Source organism: Lepisosteus platostomus, chromosome 13, assembly GCF_059453375.1.
Source record: "Lepisosteus platostomus isolate fLepPlt1 chromosome 13, fLepPlt1.hap1, whole genome shotgun sequence".
NCBI classification, from domain to species: domain Eukaryota; kingdom Metazoa; phylum Chordata; class Actinopteri; order Semionotiformes; family Lepisosteidae; genus Lepisosteus; species Lepisosteus platostomus.
The window spans coordinates 3,821,448-3,846,489 of record NC_142623.1 but is presented as its reverse complement, the minus strand read 5'-3'; the positions used below and the strand labels follow the sequence as shown (position 1 = coordinate 3,846,489).

General features: G+C 39.8%; 2 protein-coding genes across 7 annotated transcripts in view; one reads left to right on the top strand and one right to left on the bottom strand.

The window, feature by feature from the left end:
• The window catches only part of fndc5a (fibronectin type III domain containing 5a), a 44,280-nt gene extending 24,378 nt beyond the window's left edge, over nucleotides 1-19,902 (bottom strand). The window contains exon 1 of one of the 4 annotated variants that reach the window (XR_015925896.1): nucleotides 19,089-19,892. Coding sequence is in view for 3 of the 4 variants with exons in the window: in XM_088602623.1 (XP_088458749.1) it covers nucleotides 19,089-19,158 (70 nt within the window). In the remaining variant the exon portion in view is untranslated. Of the gene's footprint in view, nucleotides 1-19,088 lie in introns of all 4 variants that reach the window. The other 3 variants (XM_088602623.1, XM_088602621.1, XM_088602622.1) reach the window with 3 other exon arrangements.
• s100pbp (S100P binding protein) overlaps nucleotides 1-25,042 on the top strand; it is a 119,486-nt gene that overhangs the window by 36,116 nt on the left and 58,328 nt on the right. The gene's annotated exons all lie outside the window — the stretch shown is intronic.

Here is a 25,042-nt window from a genome sequence, read left to right as displayed (position 1 = left end):
ATCAGCTGTGAGCAGCACAAGAAAACCGCAGTCGTGCCTTGCCTTCTTCTGTCAATAGCTGGGATTTAGTCTAGTGCCAGTGTCACTCAAGCTCAGATCAATTGCCTTCTCACGGTTGGAGATAGCAGGTGCTGACAAAGACTGTTGCTAAAAGGCTAAAGAGCATTTTCCCCTCATTCCTTGCCATTCAGTCCCCTATTATATTTAAAGCAGTTCGTTTTAAAATCCTTTAACTTTTTAGAATTTATAGTGCTCCTCTGCAGTAGGGCACTTCCCTCTGGTGGTATACAGAATTGGGGGCTTTATCTTCTAAATGATTAAATCAAATTTTCACCAGAGCATTTTTTTAAATAAACACATAATGAGTCATCCTAGACTCTTTTACTCCAATAACTCTAAGGACAGACACTTTGACTTTAATCCATGCTGTCAGTAACTAAAATATATTTTAATGGGTTTCAGAGCACAGTGGTGAACACCGTAACTGCTTTTAAGCACTCCCTGTAGCTTTTTAAGATTCAGTTCAGGTTTGTAATTTTCCACACTGCAGTTTCACTTTGCCTTGAAGTGAAAGAAACTCCTTGAAAAATGTCTGATTTCTGCTCATTTTTTTCATTTTCCTCGGTTTTCCTCCCCTGGAACTCGTTTTTGCTTTTGGCGCTGATAATATTTCACTCATCGTTCTTCTGTTGGTTTCAGATTCATGACTATAGACTCTTCATTTAGTCCTGTCTCATGATGATGGAGGCAGTAATTATACCAATGGTCCCTTAAAATCTGTGTTTCATAGGCACTTAATTACTTAATAAGAACAATCAGAAGTAATATATTCTGGTTGTCAATGTTATATCAGTAAATTAACACAGCATTTTTACCTCTCTGTGATCTAACATGCTTTTACCTTGTTGTGCCACAGAGTGCTTTCATTAGGGCAGCTGTGTGATGCAGAACACACCATTTGACTATTAATCAGTTGTCATGATCTTACTCCTTGTTCTGCATCATACATCTTACACAGGCAAGCAAGAGCAGAGGAGCTCAGTTTTCCACAGTGTTACTGCAAAAGGTACCATACCAAACAGGTCGGAGATGGTAACGTAACTTCAATCAGTTGTATTATTTTTGAAATTGGAAAGGCACTTCTGAAGATAAGGAGGCATGGATGTGCTGGGAATCTGAGGGTTTCCTAAAGCGAATCTGTGTTAAGGCATCAGAGAGGTTTCACCACTGTCCCCTGAGCCGTCAGTGCAGAGCATTTAAATTTGAAGCTTCCTGAATTCCAGAGCACCGAGATGAGCTGCATTGGTGGGCTCCTGTACACATCCATCTCATTTTCAATTCCCAACGGAAGTGGCACTGATGTGGGACTCCCACGCCGTGTTGCGCACGGACATGTGGAGAGATGCAGAGACGCGTGAGAGACAGTGCAGTTGCGAATCAGCCCGAACACCCACAGAGGATAAAGCAGGTCATACATCCCATGCACATTGTGCTACAGGAGTGGAGTGCCTCTGTCATCTCTCTTTATAGATACTGAACGGCACAGCAGTGCAACTTAGAATGCATAGTTATAGGTGCATTAAATCACATTTGTTACAGAAAGTATTAAGCTTGATTTGTGTATATATTATAATGTAAGACCAAACTGGGTTGGAATATGAGAAGACGTTTCTTACAGATTCAGGATCAAGCATAGATAGGGAAAGGACGGGGCGGAATCACCAGTTTCTTATTCGTTTTTTTCACATTGCCAGTAGTCTGTAGGAGGGATGGCGAGACTTTGGTCCAGAACCTACTGTGAGGGCTGTCCAACAGCTCTGATATTCAAGAAATCGTCCACAGAGATTCAAATAAGGACAATGAAGTGCAATCCACAGCCGGAGTCTAGAAACGAGCAAAAAGTCTAGGACCAGTAAGACAACAATGGAAGAACTGAAGTCGAGTCGTGTCATTCTGAAGCATTAAGGGCTCCAGCTCTGCTTTGCTTCCAGATCTCTGGAGTCACCCAGAGCATGGCCAGTATCTAGTACATACCCTTACAGATTGGTAGGAGATCTCTCAAACTTGAGATCCAATTCATTGCATTGATTGATCCAATTAATCGTCACATGCATTATTTGGATAGTCTACTCAACACCAGCCTTCTTTTAAGGATGTAAAATAATTATTAGTGCCCCTTTTATTTGTCATAAATCCATTAATTATTATATTTAGAGCTTTGCAGATTTCTTTTTTTCCAAGGCCTTTGGATTTGAAATGGTCATCCTTCCCCATTCAAGTTCAATTAGATCGTCGTTTTCAACTCATTTGGCTCAGGCTTTTATACAGTGTGATTTACATTTGTATCCATTTATACAGTTGGACATTTTAACTGGAGTACAAAACAATATGAGCAAAGATCTGTGCTCCAGGATACAACAGACATTTCCCACCTGGGACTTGAAACCGCAATTTTCCATCACTTACTGTATGCTTTTTATGATTACCTAGCCTGAACCTACTGTAGGTAGATTCATAGCTTTAGTAAGTAAAACAAATACTGTAGTGTCAGCACTGTACAGCTTATAATAGAATCTGGACTAAGTTTCCTGTCAGGCAGAACTTATCCTTTAACCTGGGTGTTCCAGCATCAGCCCTGCCTGATACTGCTGCCATCTCATTTATTTCTGTGCTGGTGCTTTTAATTTAGTTTTTTTTTTCATATCTGTATTACTCCACAGCTGTGTGCTTGTCTGGCTAGTCCACATTGGGAGCATCCTGGTATTGGCTTTTGAGTTCTTTAGCTGTTAGCTGCGTGGAGACTTGGTGCTTCTAAGAGTTCATTTATTGCAATTTCTCTGTTTTATAGACCACTCAATCAATAAATACCATGATGCATTTAATGATTGCACACCCAGTGCCTGGGGCTGCCAGCATCCATTGCCGATTCCCATGCTGTGACAATGCTTTAAGTTTCTTCTCTTACTAACCTGACTGTTACTGTCTGGAAAAAAAAGAGATTTTGAACGATTTACTCTTTTCATTGTGCTGTTTATCTGGAACTAGGAGCAGTGTTCTTACATTATTATTTATTTTTAAGGTGACTCCATTCTCAGTCTGTTGGGCAAACTTTAGTTTTCTACTTATTTTTGCATTCAGATTTTTTTTTCTTCTGGATCACAATAAACAGGTGGGCTTCTCTTTGATTCTCGGATACCAAGGCCTGATTTCAACTGTAATTGAAATGTAACTCAGCAGTTCTTCTTTCTCGGCTGATTTGTTAAATCTGTAGTTTTCTTTCTTGAAAAATAATGATAGAGACATTTACTGTATTTTTCATTTATTTTCTTGTTTTCTCTTCGACAGACTTACATTGACTAATTAATAATTAACTGATAGTATTTCATCCCCAAATTCAAAACTAAAACTGTTGCACGACATACTGATTCTTATTATTTTGCTTTACAAGTAATTAGCTGTGGAATAAGTCATGCATATTTCATGTTTCCTGGAATGGTAATTGTTTTTTAATGGCATGACATTATCTTTGATTTGAGCTCCTGTAATTACTTAAATAATGCTTTGAATTTTTCCCCATGGGTTTAGACAATTGCGATACAAAATTAAAATTTTATCCATCCTTAAATATATCCTGTCTCTTTTGGTATACAAGTTTTAGTGCTGTAATGTGGATGTTTGCAGATTAAGGCACACATCAAGTTTTCTGCAGTGTGACAGCTAACATGAAGGGCAAACTTATCTTGACGAGACAGAAGAACTTGAAAAAGTTCGCTGTTATAGCAGCATTTTTGTTTTCTCCCACAAAAAAATGCATCTCTTGGAATTGTGAAAGATTTCTGTCTTATCTTTTTAACCATTACGTACATTTTTAAATTGGTCAAATTTAGGTTCAGTACGAGTGGCTATTCTGAGACTGAGTCAATGCAGCCCCAAAACACCTGACAGCTTTGATACATTATGGCAGTTCAGACACACTATGACTAGGGGCTGAATTGATCAAAAAATAGTTTTGACATCTCAATTCCCAGCCTCCTAAGGTGAAAGCTAATTAGCTAGCACTTCTGAACTAACACCTCTTTCACTCTTCCTAATGAGGCCTAATTGGGACTGCTTAAAATGAACATGTGTAAAAATGGCTTATGCAAATGAATTGTGAAAATGCAGTGCAGAAAATGCAATCTTTGCACTCTGCTTTGGGTCTTTACACAGATGTAAGTGCAGTAGAAATCTCTAACAATCATTGTAGCTCACACCACCGTGAAACTGTGAAGCTGTAAGACCTGTGCTGTATAGCGGATCACAAGTGTTAGACCTGTACCGTATAGCCAATAACACTGTGTTACCATGGTGTAAAGGGGGGACATTCGGACAGTGTAGTTCATATAGCACAGTACATGTATGTCATGGCTGATATACTGCAGTTCACTCAGCTGCGGAACACGTGCCTGGTGGTGCTGCTTGACTATGCGACTGCAGAACAGCAGTTTGCTCAGTTTTTCAGTGTCACTCCCGGGAAAGAACTTTTTCAAGGCTGCAACAAGGACTCAATGGGTTGAGAAGTTTTCCTGCTCTGGTGTTGAAGGACCTTGTGTCTGTTAGCCAGCCAGCACACCTCTGGGGTGCTGAAGGAGACCGGAGCCTCCAGAGAGGACTCACATGTGCTTCTGGGATAACATGCAAACCCCACTATCACAGGCATCTGAAGCCGGAATGAAACCCACAAACACTGAGCTGCGAGCCAGCTTTGTTAACCTCCATGCTGGCCACTTTGCAAATGTCAAATTAAATCATTGACTTAATTGCTCCAAATTAAATGGTCCTCTGCCTTTCTAAAGGAGTATTATGTCCTCATAAATCCGTCAGGGAGTCCAGGAGCTGGGGTGAAAATCTTGACAAACTTGTCTACATAAACAGACGTCTTTGAACGGCTTCTGATGCACTATCTTGCAGTCTTTTGGAAAATGCTTCTGGGAGTTTCACTTTTGATGGACTATTTACAGCAGCAGCTGTTAAAAGAACATGCCCTTCTCCCAAGGCACTGCTTTAACAATAAGCACTAATCCTTCTCATTTGCCAACAAAAGAGCTAATTAATAATTAAAGCAAATGCTCTGCAAGTGTGAAGGGAGACAGGGTGCTGTGGCCTGTTTAATTATGAATGAGCTCTCTCCTCAATGTGCTTCACTGTCCAAAGGAAGACAGCTTCCTCTTTACTTTCACAAATGCTGGGCCGTAGGGCTTTCTTGCTCGTAGGTGGCTCTTGAATAATCCAGTTTGCCTCGCTGTTATGCTCCCTCAGAACAATGCTTGCAAGGTATCAGCAGGGGAACAGCGAGTTCTAATCCCCAGGTGTAAATCAGGCTGATGAGATAACATCACTAGGCAGGACTGCAGCACAAGCAGAAAAAAAGATCTCATAATATATTTTTTATTCAATGCAGGATGACTGGAATAATAATAATGCGCAGGAAACGATAATTGCATCAATCCCTTTACACATCTGGTGTAACAGGTTGGTTTTGTTGTTTTTTTTGGTGTAGCTGATTATAGGTGGAAAACAACCAGATTCCCATTTATTTCGTTCTGCTTGACTAGTGTCAGAAACCCATAAAGATCACTAGAATATTTAGGTACTGTAGGAATTAACCATTTTGTGCCTTATTACAATTAGTAAATGCAGGATTGTATTAAATGCAAAAGGGTTGAACATCATGGTCCTTTATGCCTTTATTAGGCTTGAACCATCATAGAACTTGATATATTTAACTAAATTAATGACATTGATAATAGGTATCATATTATCTTAAATATTTTTAGCGGGTGCAAACCCACTGTCCTCTAGACCTTAGCTGGATACGTAGCATTTTCCTCACAACAGCTAACACTTTGGATGTATTAGACACCTCACTGTTGTTTTGTCCTTGTCTCATGTTCTAATTTTTTTTCCTTTGCTATTTGAGAACAGCATTCACCGTCAGGTCTCTTTCTTCACTGTGTAACCTAAAGTTAAACCCCAAAATGGAAAATATACTGAAATATGAGCCACATTTAGCCATCTCTACTTGCGCTGTTGGGAATTCAAGTACAGCAGGAAGTTGTTATGTAACTGGCCACAGCACTCCCTTGATTTGTTATTCCAGGGTTTAAAGGAGCTCATTATTTTTCTCCAAGCCCCTCGTTCTACTCTTCCTTGTGCTTTGTGAATTTGTAGCCTGATGCATATTTCTTCAAGACAGTAGTGTTTCTAGCTGAATAAGTTATTTACGCTCAGAAATTAATTCCCTGGTCTCCAGGAAGAAACTAATAGCATGGTTGGAATCAGATTTCCCTTTAATTAAATGTCAAAAACAAGAATATGAAAATCAATATTGCATTATACAGGCTTCCATTCGGCCGTGATAAGTGTGTGGCACTGTGCACAAAGCTGCAACATTTTTCTACTGTAATCTACAATTGTTCAGATGATCAGCTCAATCATCACAGGCTCTTCCTTTTCCCTTCGATATAATTCATCCTTCCAGGCAGCTTGTGAAGCACAGGGAAGACAAGGATCAACAGAGAGATTACTGCAGGAGAAAAGGAAGGTTTTGAAGGCTTGTGCAGGCCTAGATTTCTCATCCCACTTCCAAGTCTCAGATTCACACTGTACAGACCTCCATCTTCCCATGAGGGAAATATAGACAGGAGGACTTTCAAAGCTCTTTTTGACTCCAGATAAAATCTAAAACTGTTTGTCCACAACATTTGTCCACTGTCTGTTCCAATTACTGTAAATCTCATCCGGAATTATTCTTAAATGCAGTAGATAAGCTTTCTCTTCACACTTATCTTATTTATGCAGAAACATAAATGCCACCACTATTTTTTTTTTACTGAAGTGAATGCACATGATATTAAAACATTTTGAAGGTGCAGCAAAGCACAGCGAAAAAGATTGGTAGAGTTTAAAAGGTTAGGGTAAAGGTGTGTGATACAGACCACAGAAAATCATGTTAAAGTAGATGCATGGTGAAACCAAGGTAAAACCGTAGACATTGTGTGAAATTTTATGGTGTTTTTTTCCGTAATGCATTCAAACGCAAATATAATGGAATGAAACTGAGGGACCTGGTGAAAATGAGACCTGGTGGTCTGCAAGTGGCACATGCAGAAGCCCTCACTTTGTCCTGAGGCTTGGTGCCATTAATCTCTAGTGTCATGTGTGTGAATTTGTGCCACACAATTCTATACTGCATACTTGTTGGAACAACACTGGGTGTGTGTCGCTAAGAGCCTTCTTTGGGTGTGTTTTTGAATAAGTCATAGTCTTAGTCAAGTTCAATAAATTGTCTATTAAGTATAGTCACTTTCTAGTCATCCACTTTCAATTAATCTACATTCTGACTGTAATTAATCTCGCTTTTAGTTGACCAGAACAGAATTCGTTTTAGTCACATTTTTGTCAAGCAGTTTAATTTATTTGCGTAATAAAATTATAATATAAAGGTATTATTACAACCTATCCCCAGTTTCGATTGCAATCCGCACACCGCTAACTAACATGTGCAAAACTCTGCAAAACAACTGCAAACTGCTCAGTGGACTGGCCTTCACAGGCAAAGAGGCTGCAGCAGCATGTGATCTAAGTTCCATCTCTCCTGTGACCCTGTTCTTCTTTGCCTGTGGTGTGCATCCACCCCCAGGTCTCCCTCCCAACACCAGCACTTGTTATATCTACTTTCATTCTACCGGGAGACACAGCATCAAGATTGGAAGGTAATATTCTTTTATAATTTATCATCTGAAGTTGCATCTGTGTGTACCTCATTTCCCCTTATTCATCTGTGTTTGAGATTGCCTTTTAATGGAAGCTGTTGGTGCTTTGCTCAATAAAATGGAACTAACTGCGATTCTGAAGATGGGATTGCAGGGTTTTCCAGCTATATTTGCATTCCGAAAAGTAATTTGGGAGTATAACGCTCATGTTTGTCTTGTCCCAAGAATTTCACAGAATTGCACTGGAGGACCTTCTCCTCAACTGGAACTTTTTAAGGGCAGGCAGAGACTGGCAGAAGTGTACTCCTTAACTATATCAATGCAGGGTAATGGGTTGTGCCCTGTGACATCAAGGGACAGTTATTGACTATGACTCTTCCTTGCACAACCCTTGTTGTGATGGTCACATTAATTACAAACTGGGACATTCCAAATTCGAGGAGCATGACCAATAAGTAATAATAAAATTACACAATGGCAATACACTTAAAGCAACAAAGGACATAGACCATAGGGAGAGTTTCACAGACCCAACATATTTTTACAAAAGACTGCTGTTGATAAAGGCTTTTGTTTATTTGCTGCGCCACTGTCACTATTTGGTGAATTGCTCAAGTGAGAACAGACTAAAAAGAAAGCAAAATGCTATTCCTGTGAATGAGTAATTAATGGCTGCTTGCAGAAAAGTGTCCATCATTCTGCAGAATGTACAATACTCCAATCTCCAAATTGTATGCTAATGCAAAATGTGCGCTTCCTTCACAATCTCTGTGAGCACACATACATTCATATGCATTAACTGGGCCAGGTCTGCAGTCTGAGAAACAGAATACTAGCTGCTGCATTTTAAAGTTCCTTCATTTTGGAAGATACGTCTGGATTTTCAGCTTGTTTGAAAACAATGAAAACCAAAGACAGAATAAATAAAGAAAGCTAAATCCTTACAAGCAATGAAATGATAGAAATTTATTTAGAATTAAATGTCTGGTTAGTTAAAGCTTTGTTAACAAATGTTCCTTTGTGGTAAATGTCAGGTCGTTGTTCTTGAATATCATGATAATATTAGCTTCATAATGACTGTTGATAAGGCTTAAAATATCCAGGTGCTTCCTGGAGTAAAACGGCAAAAATGTGGTCTTACGTATAGCATAGAGACAATTGCTATTCTCACTCACACTGTATACTGTAGATTTCAACCTGTTGCTGTCAAATGCACCTTTTGAGTGTCTCTGAGGCTTCGAAATTATACGCTTGGAACTTTATAACCGGTGACTTATCTGTCCGAGGTGACTGAATTCGCTTTGGTAGAAGCATGTCATTACTGCAAATCAAATGATGCTTTCTCTTTTACGGAAGCTCTATCTAATAGAGGGAGCTCATCAACTCACAGAAAGAGTATTCCGTCTTAAATGTAATTGAAAATGATACCTGTAATTCTCAGATGCATGTTACGTGATGTCTAACAATGGCAAAGCAATCTTTAAAGTTGTCTTGGAGCAGTTGTTAAGAGTTCCCTTCAGGACAGATCCTTATGATGTGCTGGCAGCCCTCTGTGTGATTATCTGAAGCCGTGTCCATATACTGTCTGACCAGGATTGTCCCAGAGTCTTCCAGGGGATTTCTGGGTACTTGACCGGACAGGGCTTGGATCAATGCAGGAGAAAAACAAGATACCTGTACCACGCTCCTCAAAAGTGTAGCTGTGCTGCTGCTGGTAGCTGAAACACTGCAGGGGTAACACACGCTTTCTGCACCCTGCAACCTCACTTTTAAATGCCCCCACACCTCTCTGGGGCAATATTCTACCACAGGCTGAATAACTTTAAAGCAAGCTGTATATTCTCAGTGCATAGAAATTAGTGACATTTATATTGTCGAATTAATAGTTTAGGAAATGTGCTCAGGTTATTACAGTATATATTGCATTCCAAGTGCAATTTTAGGTGCCAAAAATATCCCACTTCAGTCCTGTAAACTATTTGAATAATATTTTATTATTTAGTTTGTAGATTAGAAATGTCTCAGAATTCACTAAGGGAAACTACAAATTATGACCACTAACCTAAAACATGTGTGGAGTTATAATAATTATTTGTGCAATTTTAGACCTCTATTTGGGTAAAGGCGTTCACCAAAGCCATAACGATAATAATTATGAGCCGCACAGGTCCTGTGTTGTTTTAAAGTGTACCGGTAATGAGTTTTGGGACTTCAGTCTGTTGAGCACAGTTTATATTTAGGACAAGCAAAAGGAAACAACAATGTCTCATTTTCCTTTAGCTGAAAAATTGTTTTTGAGTACAAAAGCAAACATACAGACCAAGCTGAACTGAGCTACTGCAGGTGTTTGTACCCTGAATGTGCAGCCGTTGATGATAAACCCAAGTCACGCTGTGTGGAAGTTGATCAATCAAGAAGAAGAATTGAGTGTTAAGGTTATATTGGCTTGATTTGAATGCTTCTTTGTAAGAGAAATGTGCTTACGTTCGCAGATGCTTTCTCCAGCCAGGTCCTTTCTTCCATAGAGAATCTGAAAAGCTCTTCCATTCCTGTCAGCCAAGCAGTACTGCACAGCACTGGGTCTTGCTGTTCTGCATGAAGTGAGCCAATGAGCCTGCTGATCGTTGTTGCAGCATCTTAATCTTAGCTTAGTGGTTTAACACATTCTTCCACGTTTAAGTTAATTTTAGATGCCTGTTTTATTGTTCTACTTAATTTTCTGCTAGTTTTCTAAATGGCTGCAACTACCCTGGATAGAGGAAGCCTTTTAAATACGATTAGCTTTCACATTGAGCTCTGAAACTTGCATCTGAAAATTACAAGCTTTCAGACATGAAGTGAGAATAGCAATCAGCAATCATTTCATTACTCTGCTATTATTGCATTTACTGCCCATTAAGGTGAGCCTGCATGCCTTTCTGTCCGTCTTTATCTCTCCTCTGTTCCCCTCCCTCCTTCTAATGCAATCCATCATGCATTTCATCACGGCCATCTCAGGACTTGTCAGGACCGTCGTCTCAATCCCGAAAAAGCTTTATGATGGGGAAAAAAAAAATGTTTGCTAATCTTTCTTGTGGGTAATGTCCAAAATCCTATTGTGCCTGCAAGAAAAGTGATACAGAAGACCATGGGAGTCCTTTTTTTTCATCCAGTAGCTTGGGTTTTTCCTTCAGGTGCAGAAAGATCAAGGTCAATCCGAATTAGGAACCGATTTTAGGGGCCGATCTGTTTTATGCTGTGGAGCGAGTAGGTTGGAGCTGATATCTGATAGTATTGAGAAAGGGCCAGTTTAGCACAAGGGATGATGGCGGGGAAAGTACATTATGCACCTCTGGTTAGCAAAGGTCCAGCAATTAAGAATAGCAAAAGGTGAGAATGTGGTCTTGGGGAGTGGACACACAATGTCTTTTTTTCTTCCTTCTCCTAAGAAAGAAAAGGGGAAAACATAAGCAGCACACTGAGATGCACATGTTGACCCTTGTAAGCCTGCATGTCTCAAAATCATGGAAACCTGTTGAGTTTGAACATACTCCTATAGCTCAGCACATTGTAGCTGTTCATCCCCTTGAGAAACACCCTTTATAGTCTGGTTTAAGACTGTCAAACCTGAATCCCTGGAAGAGGTCAAACAACGGTACTTGAATGCCATATTTCAATCCATCTGTATTATTTGTTTCAACATCAGTGCATGCCTGAAGTGCAGTTTTGGGGTACGAAAGGGGTGGTTTGCATAAAATCAAGAACAAAGGTTCCCGAGAAGGCACTGTTTCTCAGAAATATTTTTTCCCCTTCCTTAAGTCTAGCTTTTTACCTTGAGCTACATGAGTGCCTAATAGCAAGTTCCTATATTCACAGCATAGTGGGGTAGTTCAATCTTATTATGAGATGGCCTGACACAAAGAAGCACCTTAATTAGGCTGGGAGATCAAAACAGACTCTCCTAGAACCATTAAGTAATATTCTGCCTTAGCTTGTTTTTCTACCAGTGCGCTAGAACCCACTGCTTAATATGTTTTCATAATTCTAAATGAAATGGGGAGATGTGCTCTGTTTATGGACACATTGACAGCTCTCTCTGTACAGTGCTGTGAGCTGTAGCAGCGTGAGAGTGCTTCTTTTTTCTAGGCCGTGCTAACAGTGTACTGTACCATGATTTGGGGAAGAATGTCTGCATGGTGATTACAAGACAGCTTTATGCAAATAAACTAGCTACCTAGTAAAATACTAAATAATAATAAATAATAAATAAAAATAATAAAATACCATGGAATTGTTTTCTTACTGTCAGTTTTGCAAATAAAACTGCACACAAGACTTGTTGATTAAGTGACACATCAAAGCACGTCAGAGGAACAATCAAAATTATCACTAGAGACTAGAATAAAATAATAGTTCCCTGTGAATGTATTCTTGAAGCAAAGTATGTCCCCCATACTGCAGACTAGACTAAATTATACTGCTTCTCGGATGGAGGAATGCTGTATATGGTCATTCATTCTGCAATCAATACTTCCTCTATACAAGTAGATGAACACCAGGTTTGTTCATCGTAAAGGATGCATGGGCAGCAGAATTATTTTTGATTTCTTATGCTCTTTATTCAATTGTTAAAATCTTAAAGCAGTTTTGTTATTGCAAAATAGATTTTTAGTTTCAGGCCTGCAGGTAAAATGTCAGAAGGCTGAATTTAAGACACTTGATTAAATTATGAAGGAATATTTAGCTGCTGCTTGCGTATTGTTCGAAAGGATTCTGGTGTTCTACTCTTTTTTTTCCCACAGTTAAGTTAGGCATAGGAGAGCTTCCATGGGTCTGAAACAATGTTCTGCACGATGGGGCTCCTCCTGAAAAGAGACAGATCTTCTAGTTTATGAGTAAATTTAAACTGTGCTGGTGCTACAGTATCTTTTAGGCCAATGTAGTCTTGGCCATACTGTACAAGCTGTGGATATTGCACCACTTGTAATGTAGGAGTCTGACTGCACATAATGGTCTTTCAAGCAGGAAAATAAGTCGTAAAACAACAGTTATGAGTTTCAATGAATCTATTAATTAATTACTTTGAACTGCAAAACCAGAGCCTCTTGTAAAAGAAGGAAGCCTAAATGTTCTTGGAATGTTTCTCTTGGTGTGAATTGGAGGGTACAGCACCTCCGAAACAACGAAAGAGCACAGAGACTGCAGGATGCGAGAGACCCTGCTGTGCAGTGTCTCTGCATTGTGTTTCATGGGGTTTTAACCTCACAGTCAAAATGTTCCTGCTACATGTGGTATTTTCACAGTCTAGTGTCTTTAATGTTTTCGTAACTGCTGTCTGGAAACAAAAGTCTACCTATTATGTCATCACAAACCAAGCCCAATGAACATCCTTCTATAACATATTAGTCTTTCTAGTCTGAATAAGTGACAAAAACCTGCATTTACCTGTGATCCACGGTGCTGAATACATTTATTGATTATTTGTCTTCTTGGTACTGTAAGTAGGCACAGTAATTTGCATACGAGGCTTTGCTTTTGTTTTGCGCTTTTTTTGTTCCTTTTGAGCTATTCTGGGGCTTAAAATAAACACAAGGCCCTTGTTCTGAGTCTTGATTATTCAGAATCACAGGATCAAGGGAGCTGGCCTAGATAATTTGCCCCTTGAAATAAGGAATGGAATCAGTAGGTTAAGTCTTTTGTTCAGCAAAAGTAATCAAAACATTCGGGTGAAGTTATTATGCAGGGCAACCTAAAGTGTTTCTGAAATCTGGAAAATCAGTGAGTGTGGTACCTAGGCAACTGAGAATTGGAAAGGATAAAACTGTGCGTCTTGATTTTTGTTATTAGTTAGGAAACAGTATGTGTGAATATAAAAAAAATATAATAAAGGGGACCAGAAGAATACTTGGAAATACATTAAGAAATACATTTGTATGTCTTGAGTGGTAATGAATGCAATGGACTTCAATATTTCTAGTGAATGTTTGAAACAGATGGATCTTCACTAAGGATGGTATGATTGCTGGACTGTGTTAATCGCTACAGAAAAGTATTGTTGAGAATAGAAATATTAGCTTTCTTATCTTTGTCACCATTAATTCAACAGAGCACCCCTGGAGCATCATGACTACTAAGCCACAATGAAGCAGGCACAAAGTCTTCCCATACAATTCCCAGTTCTTCAAACCAGAATATTTCTAGCTGCTCGATTTCCAGCATCATAGTGTCCAAGTTTAGAATTCACTCATGCAATCTGTCATTTTCTTCTGAAAAACATTATCCAGTTGATAGTTTAATTAATGTTTTTATATGCCATTAGTGCCCAGAATGAAAAGATGTTGCCTTCCTGTGTGTAGAAGAAATCATCATTTGGGAGAAATATTGAGGCACTATCTCTATATGTGCATGTATATTTATATATGCATTATAAAGCACTAACAGCTAAATCTGAATTTACTAAATGACATTATGAAATACTTACTGCCTGTTGCATTCTGTTCCAGCAGTAATAGAATCTCTGCCTGCCCAATCATATACTATATATATCGTATATCATTAGCTCTCTGCTCCATGCTGCAGGTTTGTGCTTTGCAAAGGCAGTATACTCAGAGTGTTAAGGGATCCCTTGACCAGGTCAGAGTTCTAAAATTGGTTGTCTTTGGCAGTAGCCTCATGGGGAAAATAGTGTGGTTGACTGCACGTTTTGAACTTTGGTTCTGGACATATACATTATTGGTTGCTTTTTGTTCTGCAATGCTTTTAGAGTTACAGACTTCATCATGCTGTCTTGCCTTATAACAAACTCAAATTAGTATAAGATCTTTAGTTAACCACTGTTACCCATGGATGCATCGAGGGTATAAATACTGAAATATGAAAATAGATTTATTGCAGCAAAAAGTAGCACAGTCATGAATTGAAAAGTAACTCCTCTCTATTAACAAACACTGTGCTATTTTAATCTGCTTTAGTGTTCTGCAGGGAGAAGATTCTTGAATGAAATTGCTATTGCAAGGCAGAGTACAGTAAAAAGGTAAAATCTTGCTTTTGTATCTTGTGCATCATTGACAAATGTTTAAATATTCTGGAATATCCTTGTTATGGATAGTAAGGTCAGAGCACAGAACCGCTGGTATCTCGGAAAAGTGTGGGACAATAGGACATTTGAATAGGAAATTATTTCCGTCTTTATTGAGCTGTAATGATGAAATTGTGAGCTCTGTTAGTTCCATTGCCTGTTTTTAAAAAGCCCTCAGCAAATACATGAGGTCCTTCATCACGGAATGTTCCCTAATCAGACAAATGCTGCTGCCGCGGGAGATTAATTGGAGTGTAGATAGCCTTATTCATGACACTCTTAAACCATGTCACGTAAGAAAAAAGAGCTGGCATAAAATGCAGTTCAATCACCTGCTTTATCTTCCTCCTCTGGAAACCCTTTCAATTCAAACTCCCCAACAAGCCACAGGAAACCCTGACAAAACTGAGGTGACTTAAAAATCTTCAGACATCTGGGTTGTAGAGCAGGTAATTTAGCAAGTAATATATAGTAATATATATATAGCTATATGTTTTTTGAGAAAATACTGTGTGTATCTATATTACTGCTATTGATTGCAAACTGCTATAATTAATGCAACACAGGTACAGTATATTACAAATGAAGTACAGGTTTAAAATGGGATTTTCTTAGGAACTCCTTACAAAAACATTATTTCGGGGCTGTAAAGGCACACATACAGTACCAACATGTCCAGGATTTTTGGTTACCATTTTCCTAGCCAGACTGGTTACATACACTGTACATACTGCACACTATGTCTATGACATTTTAAAAACACAGCGTCTTAGAAACAGGGAAAACTGGGACCAAACGGCGTTCGCTCGCTCTGGAAGTTGCCTTCCACACTTTGCCTGCAATTAATAATATTTAGAGATTTAAAAAAAATCTTATTTAAAACGTAAATGTTTATGCAAATACCTGGAGGGACTGTACAAGTCACTTATAAAAAGGGAGTAGTATTTGATCTCTCCTAGTTGCGTGGTCCCAGCCAGGTCGTTGCTGTATCTGAAGGGTCAGTGCCATTATTCTTGTTTTGTGAGGCGGCTGCAACAGATGGGTTCAATGATCAATTATGGGGGACGGAGGCAAACCCTATCAGGGCTCAATTAAAAGAAGGCTGCACCTGGAACACTTTTACGGCTCCACGACGGGGTGGAAAAGGCGGCTTGAAGTCTGCAGACCGGTGTGTTAAAGAAAGGACGACGCGCAGCCGTTATAAGGTTGAAGCTTGTGTTTTGTTTCCATTCAGATATGTAATTCAGAACCGTGCTTCACCTTTCATCACCAATTCATGCGGCCAGACTAGGCTGTATTGTTTCTGGCGCCATGGATTTAAGGACTGAAGCGTGGGCGTGGGCACCGTAAGTATATTTCTGGATTAAAAAAAAAAAACTGCTGTTGAGAAACGTAGCAATTCGGTACTTAAATCAGCTCTTCCGTTGCCGCTGTTCTGTGTAAAAAATAAAAAGTTATTTTAGTCAAAACATTTAGTTTCTAGTTTATGTTATAATCGGGGGGGAAATGCCACCAAAGCACTTTTATGGAATCACAAATAATATTCCTTAAACAGAAATACAACATATTGAATTTTAAACACTCTAACGCTTGTTACGATATTTAATTTTCTCGTGCATTGAGAAATATTAGTGATTCAAGAAATCTTTTATAATTGTTTTTTTCTGTGGCGCTTTTTTTCCCGTAAAATATTTTTTTCACTTCGCGGCTATTTTTCATAATAGAAGAATAATCTAATCTGGCAGATTATGACCATTGTAATGCTTATTTCAGATTTTTTTTTAAGGATCCAAGTGATGGGTACAAATGGCAACATTACATTACGTTACTTCCATATTTTGTAGTGCTATTACTGTAAATGCGCGAGAAAATAATTCCACTGTTGCGGAAGCGAACTCGGGCGAAAGGAACTTTTCTGAGCTTTATTCCTCATAATTATGCAGAATAAAACATGCGTTGGTATAATTCTGCTTGTTGTCATTTTTCGGCAGTCGAGCAACCCCCCTCAGCTCGGCTTTAAAGCGCATAACTGGATGATGTTTGTGTCCTTCCTGTCTTCCACTTATCGGCCATCAACCTTCCTCGGCTTCGACACGCGTCAGATAAGAGCTCTCAAGGGTTCGGTCCAGACCGATTTTACCCCCTTACGACAACGTGCTTTTCACTATTCCCTCCAAGAATCAAAATCCATGCTGCGGCTTCACATATTAACTTTGCAAGACACAATTGGGAAAACGCGTTCAAATATCGCAAAACTCAACAACGGAAAGAACATGCAGTAACCTTCACCGAACGCGCTTCCAGGTTTTAACTACAGTATCAAATGAATAGATTTCAAATCAGTCTTGCTGCTTAATGGCTTCAGAGGCGCTCGTGAAAACCGAAGGAAAAACGGCTAAACATTAAAATTCAGTAACAAAACAGCCCAATCATGAACACAGATGCAAGCTGTTTCGTTTAGCACATACTACTTGCTCTTAGTACTAACAAGATGTCTGATGTACATAGAGTATTGGAAAGAGTTATGGAACCTGACTACAAAAGTATATCATGCTGTTATTATGTTGTTATGGTACAATGTGATTGTCTGCCTGATGATGATGATGATGATAATGCTGAACCAGCACAACGATTCTGGAGTCTGAAACTTGTGATAAACACAATAGCTCTAAGAAAGGAAAGAACATATGGCACGTGTACACACATTGACCTTTTAGCAAAATCAGGCTTGCTGTACACCTGTTGAGAATGTCTGACCAGTGACCGAGGAGGAAAACTATGCCTTCATCCCATTTTTTTTACAGCCTCTTCCAATTCAGGGTCACAGGGGAGACGCATCCTATCCCAGCAAGCAACAGGCACGAGGCAGTGTATTCTCTGGACAGGACACCAGTCAATCGCAGGGCAGACCGACACGGAGACACACACCAGGGCCAATTTTCTCAGAAGCCAGTTCACCTACCAGTATGCCTTTGGGCTGCAGGAATAAACAGGAGCACCCAGAGGAAACCCACATGAACACGGGGAGAACATGCAATCTCTACCCCGGGTCTAGAATTGGACCCCAGACCGCAGCACTGCAAGGCAGGTAGGGCTTCCCACGGTATCACCATGCCGCCAGGAAGCAAACGAAACTATCCAAAAGTGATGTGAACGTCCACACAGGAAACTCCATGCATGGTAGATGAGTAACCTCTAAAGATCATGCGAATGACCTTGCTGCCTATACAAGTGTAAATGTTGACTCGAACACAGTAAGACAGACATTGGCCCAGAATAGGCACGCAGCTGCTCTGAAACCTTAGCTAAGGAGAGGGAAAAAAACCCTGAAACAGGCAACAGAAACGAAACAGATAAGCTTCTGCTTCGAAAGGTTTGGAAACAACCGACAGTAGTTGTTCAAGGCTGACTGCAAAGCGTTATGACTTTGTACAAAAGCTACAGTAAAGAATGAGGCAGTGAAAAATGCATTTTAACAAAGAGTGTCTGGGATATGAAGAGAGAGGTACCCCCTCTGAAGGCAGATCAAGCCAAATTCTGACGCACCATGCCTGTAGTAAGGAATGGTGTCTCTTTGGCCAGGGGTTCATCTCTCAACATGACAATGACCCCAACTGTACAGCCAGCGTAGGGAAAGTCTATCTGAAACATGAAAAGGCCAATGGAGCAAGGGCCTTCACAACATGAGCAGCATGAAGGCCAGGTGATGTTAAAGAGTAATCAAAACTTGGATGATTTTGTGGAGAGTGTTATAGGATTTTTAAAACAACACTGAACAGCCTTTCCATAGTTAACTATACAGGAGCCTAAAAACAAGAGATGAAGCTGTGTAAAGGAAAAGGCTCAGGAATCAAACATTAATGTCCTGGACAATGTTTTGGTTCCTAAGAATGTGCATACTTGCTCAATGCAATTAGCATCATTTACTGAATTTGCATCATAATTATTTCCAATACTGTTTATATAATAATTGGAACACATCTCTGTTCCGAGATGAATCCTGATTCTGAACGTTAATTACCCACAAACAAGTGAGGTATTGACGAATTCATATCCAGACGCAGTCGCATTTAGCTTACACAAATCAACAGCTTTTATTGGGGAAAAAAATGTTTTTTTTTTAAAGAACATACAATCGCGTTTAGTAACGTTTATGATGTGGGCTCGCTTATACAGTTTTGAAGCTGTACATATTTGTTATTTGCCACGGTGCCGGTCCAATACCCTTATCCTCCATCAGATTTTTAAATTAGCATATTAAGTGAATTTAAACTTACCGGCATCAACCCAGGAGGCACCGAGACAGCAAAGGACAAGCAACACCGCCGACGGGAAATATTTCTCCATCCTTCAAGGAATTTTTACATTCTGTCAGGACAATGTGAAATTCCATTTACTCGGAGACAGGTGTATTTACTTAGACGCTGGCCGCATTCATATTTTCAGTGTTCGTCTTGCCTTATTCTAAATTCAAACCCGCAGCACAGTTCATTCAGTCCGAAGTCGAAGACGCCGCAGAAACAAGACGGACAAGGTTTTCAGCACCCGGGACAGTTCCCCGAGCTCCGCATTCAACAAATACAAACCGCCTGCGTGCCGTTAATGAAATCGGCATTTGTCTCGGAGTCGTACACGTTTAATGTTTCTGGAGAAAGGGGGGAAGAAAAGGAAAGCCAGTGCTTTCAAGCGAAGATCACGCACACCGGTCTGGTATAAATTCCATCTGATGGCTGTTATCCGCCCCGCAATTGCTAGCTGCCGCGGCTGGTCTTCCACACAGCTGTGCTGAAATCTATTTAAGGAACTGCTGGAGAGAGATCATCTGCGGCAGAATGAAACGTGCTCTAACTGACAGGCGTTGTAGCTCCAGCCCATTCACTCGCAGCCTTTAGGCAGAAGCGACTTGGAAGAGGGGGGAAAAAAAAACTCGCTGCGGACTTCTAGACTTTCCCACCCCTCCCCCTGTTCTGTCCTGCTGGGATTTAACTCCATACCAACTGGCTGGAAGTCAATAATAAAATAGAAACGAGCACCCTGAATGATTTGTCTGTATTTCTCCGTCTGAAAGTCCAAACATTCCCCGCTTCAACATCTCCTAACCCCCTCTTTTTGTTACTCTAAATTTATGATATGAGACTGTTTAAAATATCATGCATATACGTACGTACAGATGACTTTCTGTTCTGAAATCAGCTGAACCTAGCCATCTGCCATATTGTTGCCTAGTTATGGCTTGGTGGTAATGGCTTTGAAAATATATCATCACTAAAGCAGAGCAGATCATTCGGGTCCTTGTTTCTGTGGGCTTATCTGCTCTTCTGTGAATTGATCACAGCAGTCTTGAATGAATTCTTGCATTAGACAGTCACTGTAAGACAACATAGGTCCTTTTTAACAGCACCTGTAGCTTTTTAAAATACATTTGCTCCCTGTTTTTTTAAAAAAAAACTGTATTACAATGGTGGTTTTGTTTAATCTAAAGTCCTGCTTAAGCCAAAAGAAAAGGCATTTCTCCCCAGAGGGCCTGCTGTAGGCTATGTGAAAGAAGTCCAGTGGTTCAATTTGAAATCTATGAGATTAAAAGGGGCCCAAGTCAGTTTTCGATTCCCAAACTGGGGGGTGATTAATACAATACTACATGATGGTTAAACCATCTGATACAAGAAAGGTAATCAATTTTATCTTCGAGGGTTTTATCATTTTAAGTATTTACATTGTTTATTCATTACATTTTGTCTTTGAGTGTAAGGCAGCTGAATGTCCAGTGTTAACCAACCCAGTTTGGTTAATGTAATAATAATAAGGAATATATTTTTTCAATTAATATGCCAATCCATCTGGTACATTTTATTTGGAAGTGCCTAAAGTCCACCAGATTTGAGCTGTACAGCCTAGTGGGCGAGTCTCCGGACTCATAACTGGTGGGTTGCAGGTTCAGGTCCCCATTGTGACCACTGCTGTCCTTCCTACTCTTGAGTGAAGTTCTTTACTCAGATTGCCCCAGTCCACCCACCTGTGTCAGCAGGCGGCCAGCATTGCAAGGGGCAGGTCCTGTGGTGGACTGGTGTCCTATCCAGGGGAGGAACCATGTATGGAGTCCAGTCAAGCATGATTGTTTCATGTCTAGACACCAGGATATGCTCTGTCCTGATAAGCTATTATGAGCAGCTTGAATGGAATTGCCCTACTTGCCTGTATTGCACATGATTTGCTACAGGTGTTGACAGGAAGGCCTTCGGTCATTCACTGTGAGTTTGCTCCATCCTTTGGAATGGTTTGCTCATCTCCCCATGTGGTTGCTGGCTCTGTGTATGAGACTGGCCCTGACTGACAGGTGTGACTCTGCGAGTCGACTGAGTCGCTTTGAGCAGAAGGTGTCCCAGTGTGTTTCATACCTGTTTTGACGGGAACATTTCTCAAGCCTCAGTTCTGTGTCCATGCTCACAGCCCCCAGTGGTCTTAAATCTTCTCTCTCCTTGTCTACAGTGTGACAGGTTTCATTAGGAAAAGTGACAGTCAGACACATGTTCTTAATGGCAAGGTTTTAATGCAAGGAATGACATTGGATTTCCATAAACTGTGTATCATAAAAGCCTTGGTGAAATCAAATGCCGTATTCATAGGCATACACTACTGGCTGAGACATTTACTGCACTTTTGCTATTACAATAATACTCATGCAAAATTTATGGGCTCCCCTGTACAGTACCATACATAGACATTTTTCTTAAACATCTGCGTAGGTGTGGACTAATAGAATACATGAATGTCATGCTTCTAGATTAATCATTAATGGTACTGAAGGCTGAATTAGAAACTTGGAAAAAGCATAAGTTGCAAAACAGTAGAATTTTAAGAAAAACCTGGGAGAAGAAGCCGTAGAAGGAAGGAATTATTTTGTGCACACTGAGGATGCTAATCTGGCAATTCTGAAAAATGTGAGTTTTGTTTTTTTGTGGCTTAGAGACTGATTTAATTTTCTCGACTGGCAGATGACACTGAAAATAGAGGCTAATTCTCTGAGGTTTAATAATACCAGTAGTGGTCATTGGGTGAGAAATGGGCTGTATACAGTAAATGGAATGTACTGTACTGGAAGTACTCTTGTTGGAGTCTGGTCTTCTGAGCCTTGGGCCAGGCCGTTGAATAGACATCGCTCTCTTCATTGATGATGTGGAAAGTTAATGCAAAAACTGTTGGTTTGCTTATACCCTAGTTTTTAAAATGGAATTAAACAGCTGAGATAAAAGGACATGAGACATTTTAGTAACAGATAATGATACGGAAGAGCACAAAACAACATGTTTTTTAAAAATGTCACTTGAGGCAGTCAAAATTCAACTATTTCAGTATTTAAAATAATTTTTGATTAAGCTCTGTATAAAGAGAGTTTGGCACTAGTGCATGGTTTTAATTTTTTCATTTTCCTCTAAATGAGTTTATTGCACTCACTTTGTTATTGAGGAAGAAATTGCCAGTTTCTATTTACACTTTAATTACATGCAAGAGAAAATTTATTGTGCCTTGTCACAGGCAGAAGGACTGCAAATCAATATTTATTTGACATGTTATTGATTTGTATTCATTTATTTAGTGTGTGAACAAATCATTTTCCAAAGCAACAGTCCCTGCACCAAATGGCAATAGAAAATTATTGATTATCTTATCTTTCTCAGTTTCAAAGCATGTATTGCATATTGTTTTTCCTTGTCATTCTTCAGATCCATGTAGCTGGTGCTATGTTGTGATTTCAGATGATCCATTTTTATATGAGGACTGTGTATTCCTTGTTTGGTTGCAGATTTATCATATATTTTACAAATAGTACAGTTAGCACTATGTATCAGTCACCTTTCTTACCTGCTGTGTACAGCACGCTTTGGTGATCATGCCTGTTATAACAGGTTATATATACATCTTGTTGGTGGACTGCTTCAGTAGGTGAAAGCTTATAAGGTCTGTTAGTAAGTGTGGGGCTTGGTACCTAAAGGAACTAAGTTTTTGCTTTTTTTCTAATTAAACCTCTATCTCCACAAAGGTGGCCCATGTAATCTAGAGCTGCATGAGGAAGATTTGTGCCAAACAGTTTGTGCAGAGTTAATCGGACATGGCGTGACAACTGCTGTAACAAGTTCACACCCTGTAAAGTTCCTGGAAGTTAGCTTAGCAAATTCCTCTGCGGAGCTTTTATTTTTACAGCTGGAATTGTTCATCAGCACAGCAAATTGAAATCTGTGCCAAAACGAAGGGAGCCAAAGAAAGAACCCAGCCTCATCTCAATGTGTCAGGAACGTAAGAAAAAAACGATTAGAAAATGGTTCTTTAACTCTTAATTCCGGAAGGATGTCTCCAATCGTGTCATATCCCTCCTGATCATATGGCATTTGTATATCATTCCCAATCTCATCCACCAGTGGTGTTATCTTTGTGTCTCTTTTTGTTTATTCAGTATCATTCACACAGCCTAACCCATGCTCACCTGTGGCACAAATGCAGAGAAATGGCCTTAGATAGGCACAGTCAATAACGGGAGCTCACACCTAGCCTGTCGGATTGTCACGTCGAGCTCTGTGCTTCGTCAATCACAGCTCTGAGAAGCTGTTGCCCTACGTAATGGAGAAGTGCAGGCAGGGGAGACAGAAGGTTAGCCTTGGCAAAGCTGGTAGGAACTCTTAGAGAGCACACATCAGATTTCCACTGGCCTGTTCCTGAGCATTAAATTTCACATGGATGCCAACAATAGCTGTTTCATAGCCAAGACAAGTGTGGCTCTTCCAAGAAAGCCAGTTCTGTTGCTCTGTTTTTTTTTTCAAATGCAGCTGTAGCCCGGTAGGTGCATGACCTTGATCTGCCTTGTTTGACATGCATCGCTTTCATGATTTTTTCAAGTCGGGGATGGGCATGTGAGGACAGGGGAGATAAGAGTGTACACGGTGTCTGTTAAAGTCTTTGCTGTTCTGCCTGAGCAGCGGCTTACAGTATTTTGGGTGATTAGTTGTATTTATTTTTACATGCCCTTTGAGTTTTGAAAAAATGCCTGTCATTTTGTAAGCTGGCAGAGTGGCCTTACCAATAAAAGGCAGAGGCACAACTGTTTACAGTGGGAATAACGAGCTACAAATCCAGAAAAAGAATGCCTTAACGCATAATAATGAATATTATTAGCTTTTTTTAACCAAAACAATCAGACTGTCTCCTGATTTTCCAAAGTAAGGTCTTCGATGCATGAGGTTTTTGTTTCAGCTTCACGAGCTATAAAGAGGCTAGTGTTGTGTCACTCATTTCAGGAGAGGGAAATAACCCCCTTTTTATCTAGAAGAGCCTCTCAGGAGTATTTATCCTTGTGATGCTTTGCAACAGTACCACCAGGACTGGTGTCAGCATTCTTGTTGTCTTTGATTTCTTAAAAAGATTACATTAATCTTAAAGAGTACTTTCGGTACTGTATGCGCGCCTGTTTGGCGTTAGAACACGTCTACACAGTTGAACCTCCAGGTTTTGATTGTGTTCCTGACATTCGACTAGATTTCTGATCCTCTCCTCATCCAACCCTGTTTCTTATCATTCTGAATGTGTTGCCAGAGATAAGCCTGACCATTTTACTTTCTTACTATGTTTAGGCAGAGCTCAGTTTTAAATGCTGGGAAAATGCTGGGGCTTCTACACTGCAACAGGTTCAGCACCTAATGACTGAAATATTCCCGTGGGGGAAAAGTGCTGCCTGTGATGAAGACGGATAAGACAGGACAGATGCCTGTAGCAAAGCCACATTATTTCTTTCTATCATTATTGTAGTATCATGTCAGAGTCTTGCTTTTGAGACCTCTGTCAACAGACAAGTCTGTATATTTTCTTTTTACCTGCTGCATTATTTCATTGACCTACAGGAGCTCATATATAAGCCACTAGTAGAGACTACATCTCATTGGTTTTGTGCGATCAGACCAGTCTTGTTGCAATACAAGGGTCTAATGACATCTGTATTGTTTGCTTTAAATAATTTGGAATTGCAAGATATTGCAATTTGCAATCTCCTCCCTCATTTGAAATTTTCAGTGGCTGATGAACTTCACATTAATATTGCAGCCCTACATGCTGTTTTGATAGTGGAGGGGGACAGGATGAGGAACATGCACACTTTTCCTTTGAAAATGTGTACTTACAGTATCAGACAAATCCCATTTTGTCTTGCTGTGTCTAACAGTGCTTATAGGGGAGTTTTTTTCAAATG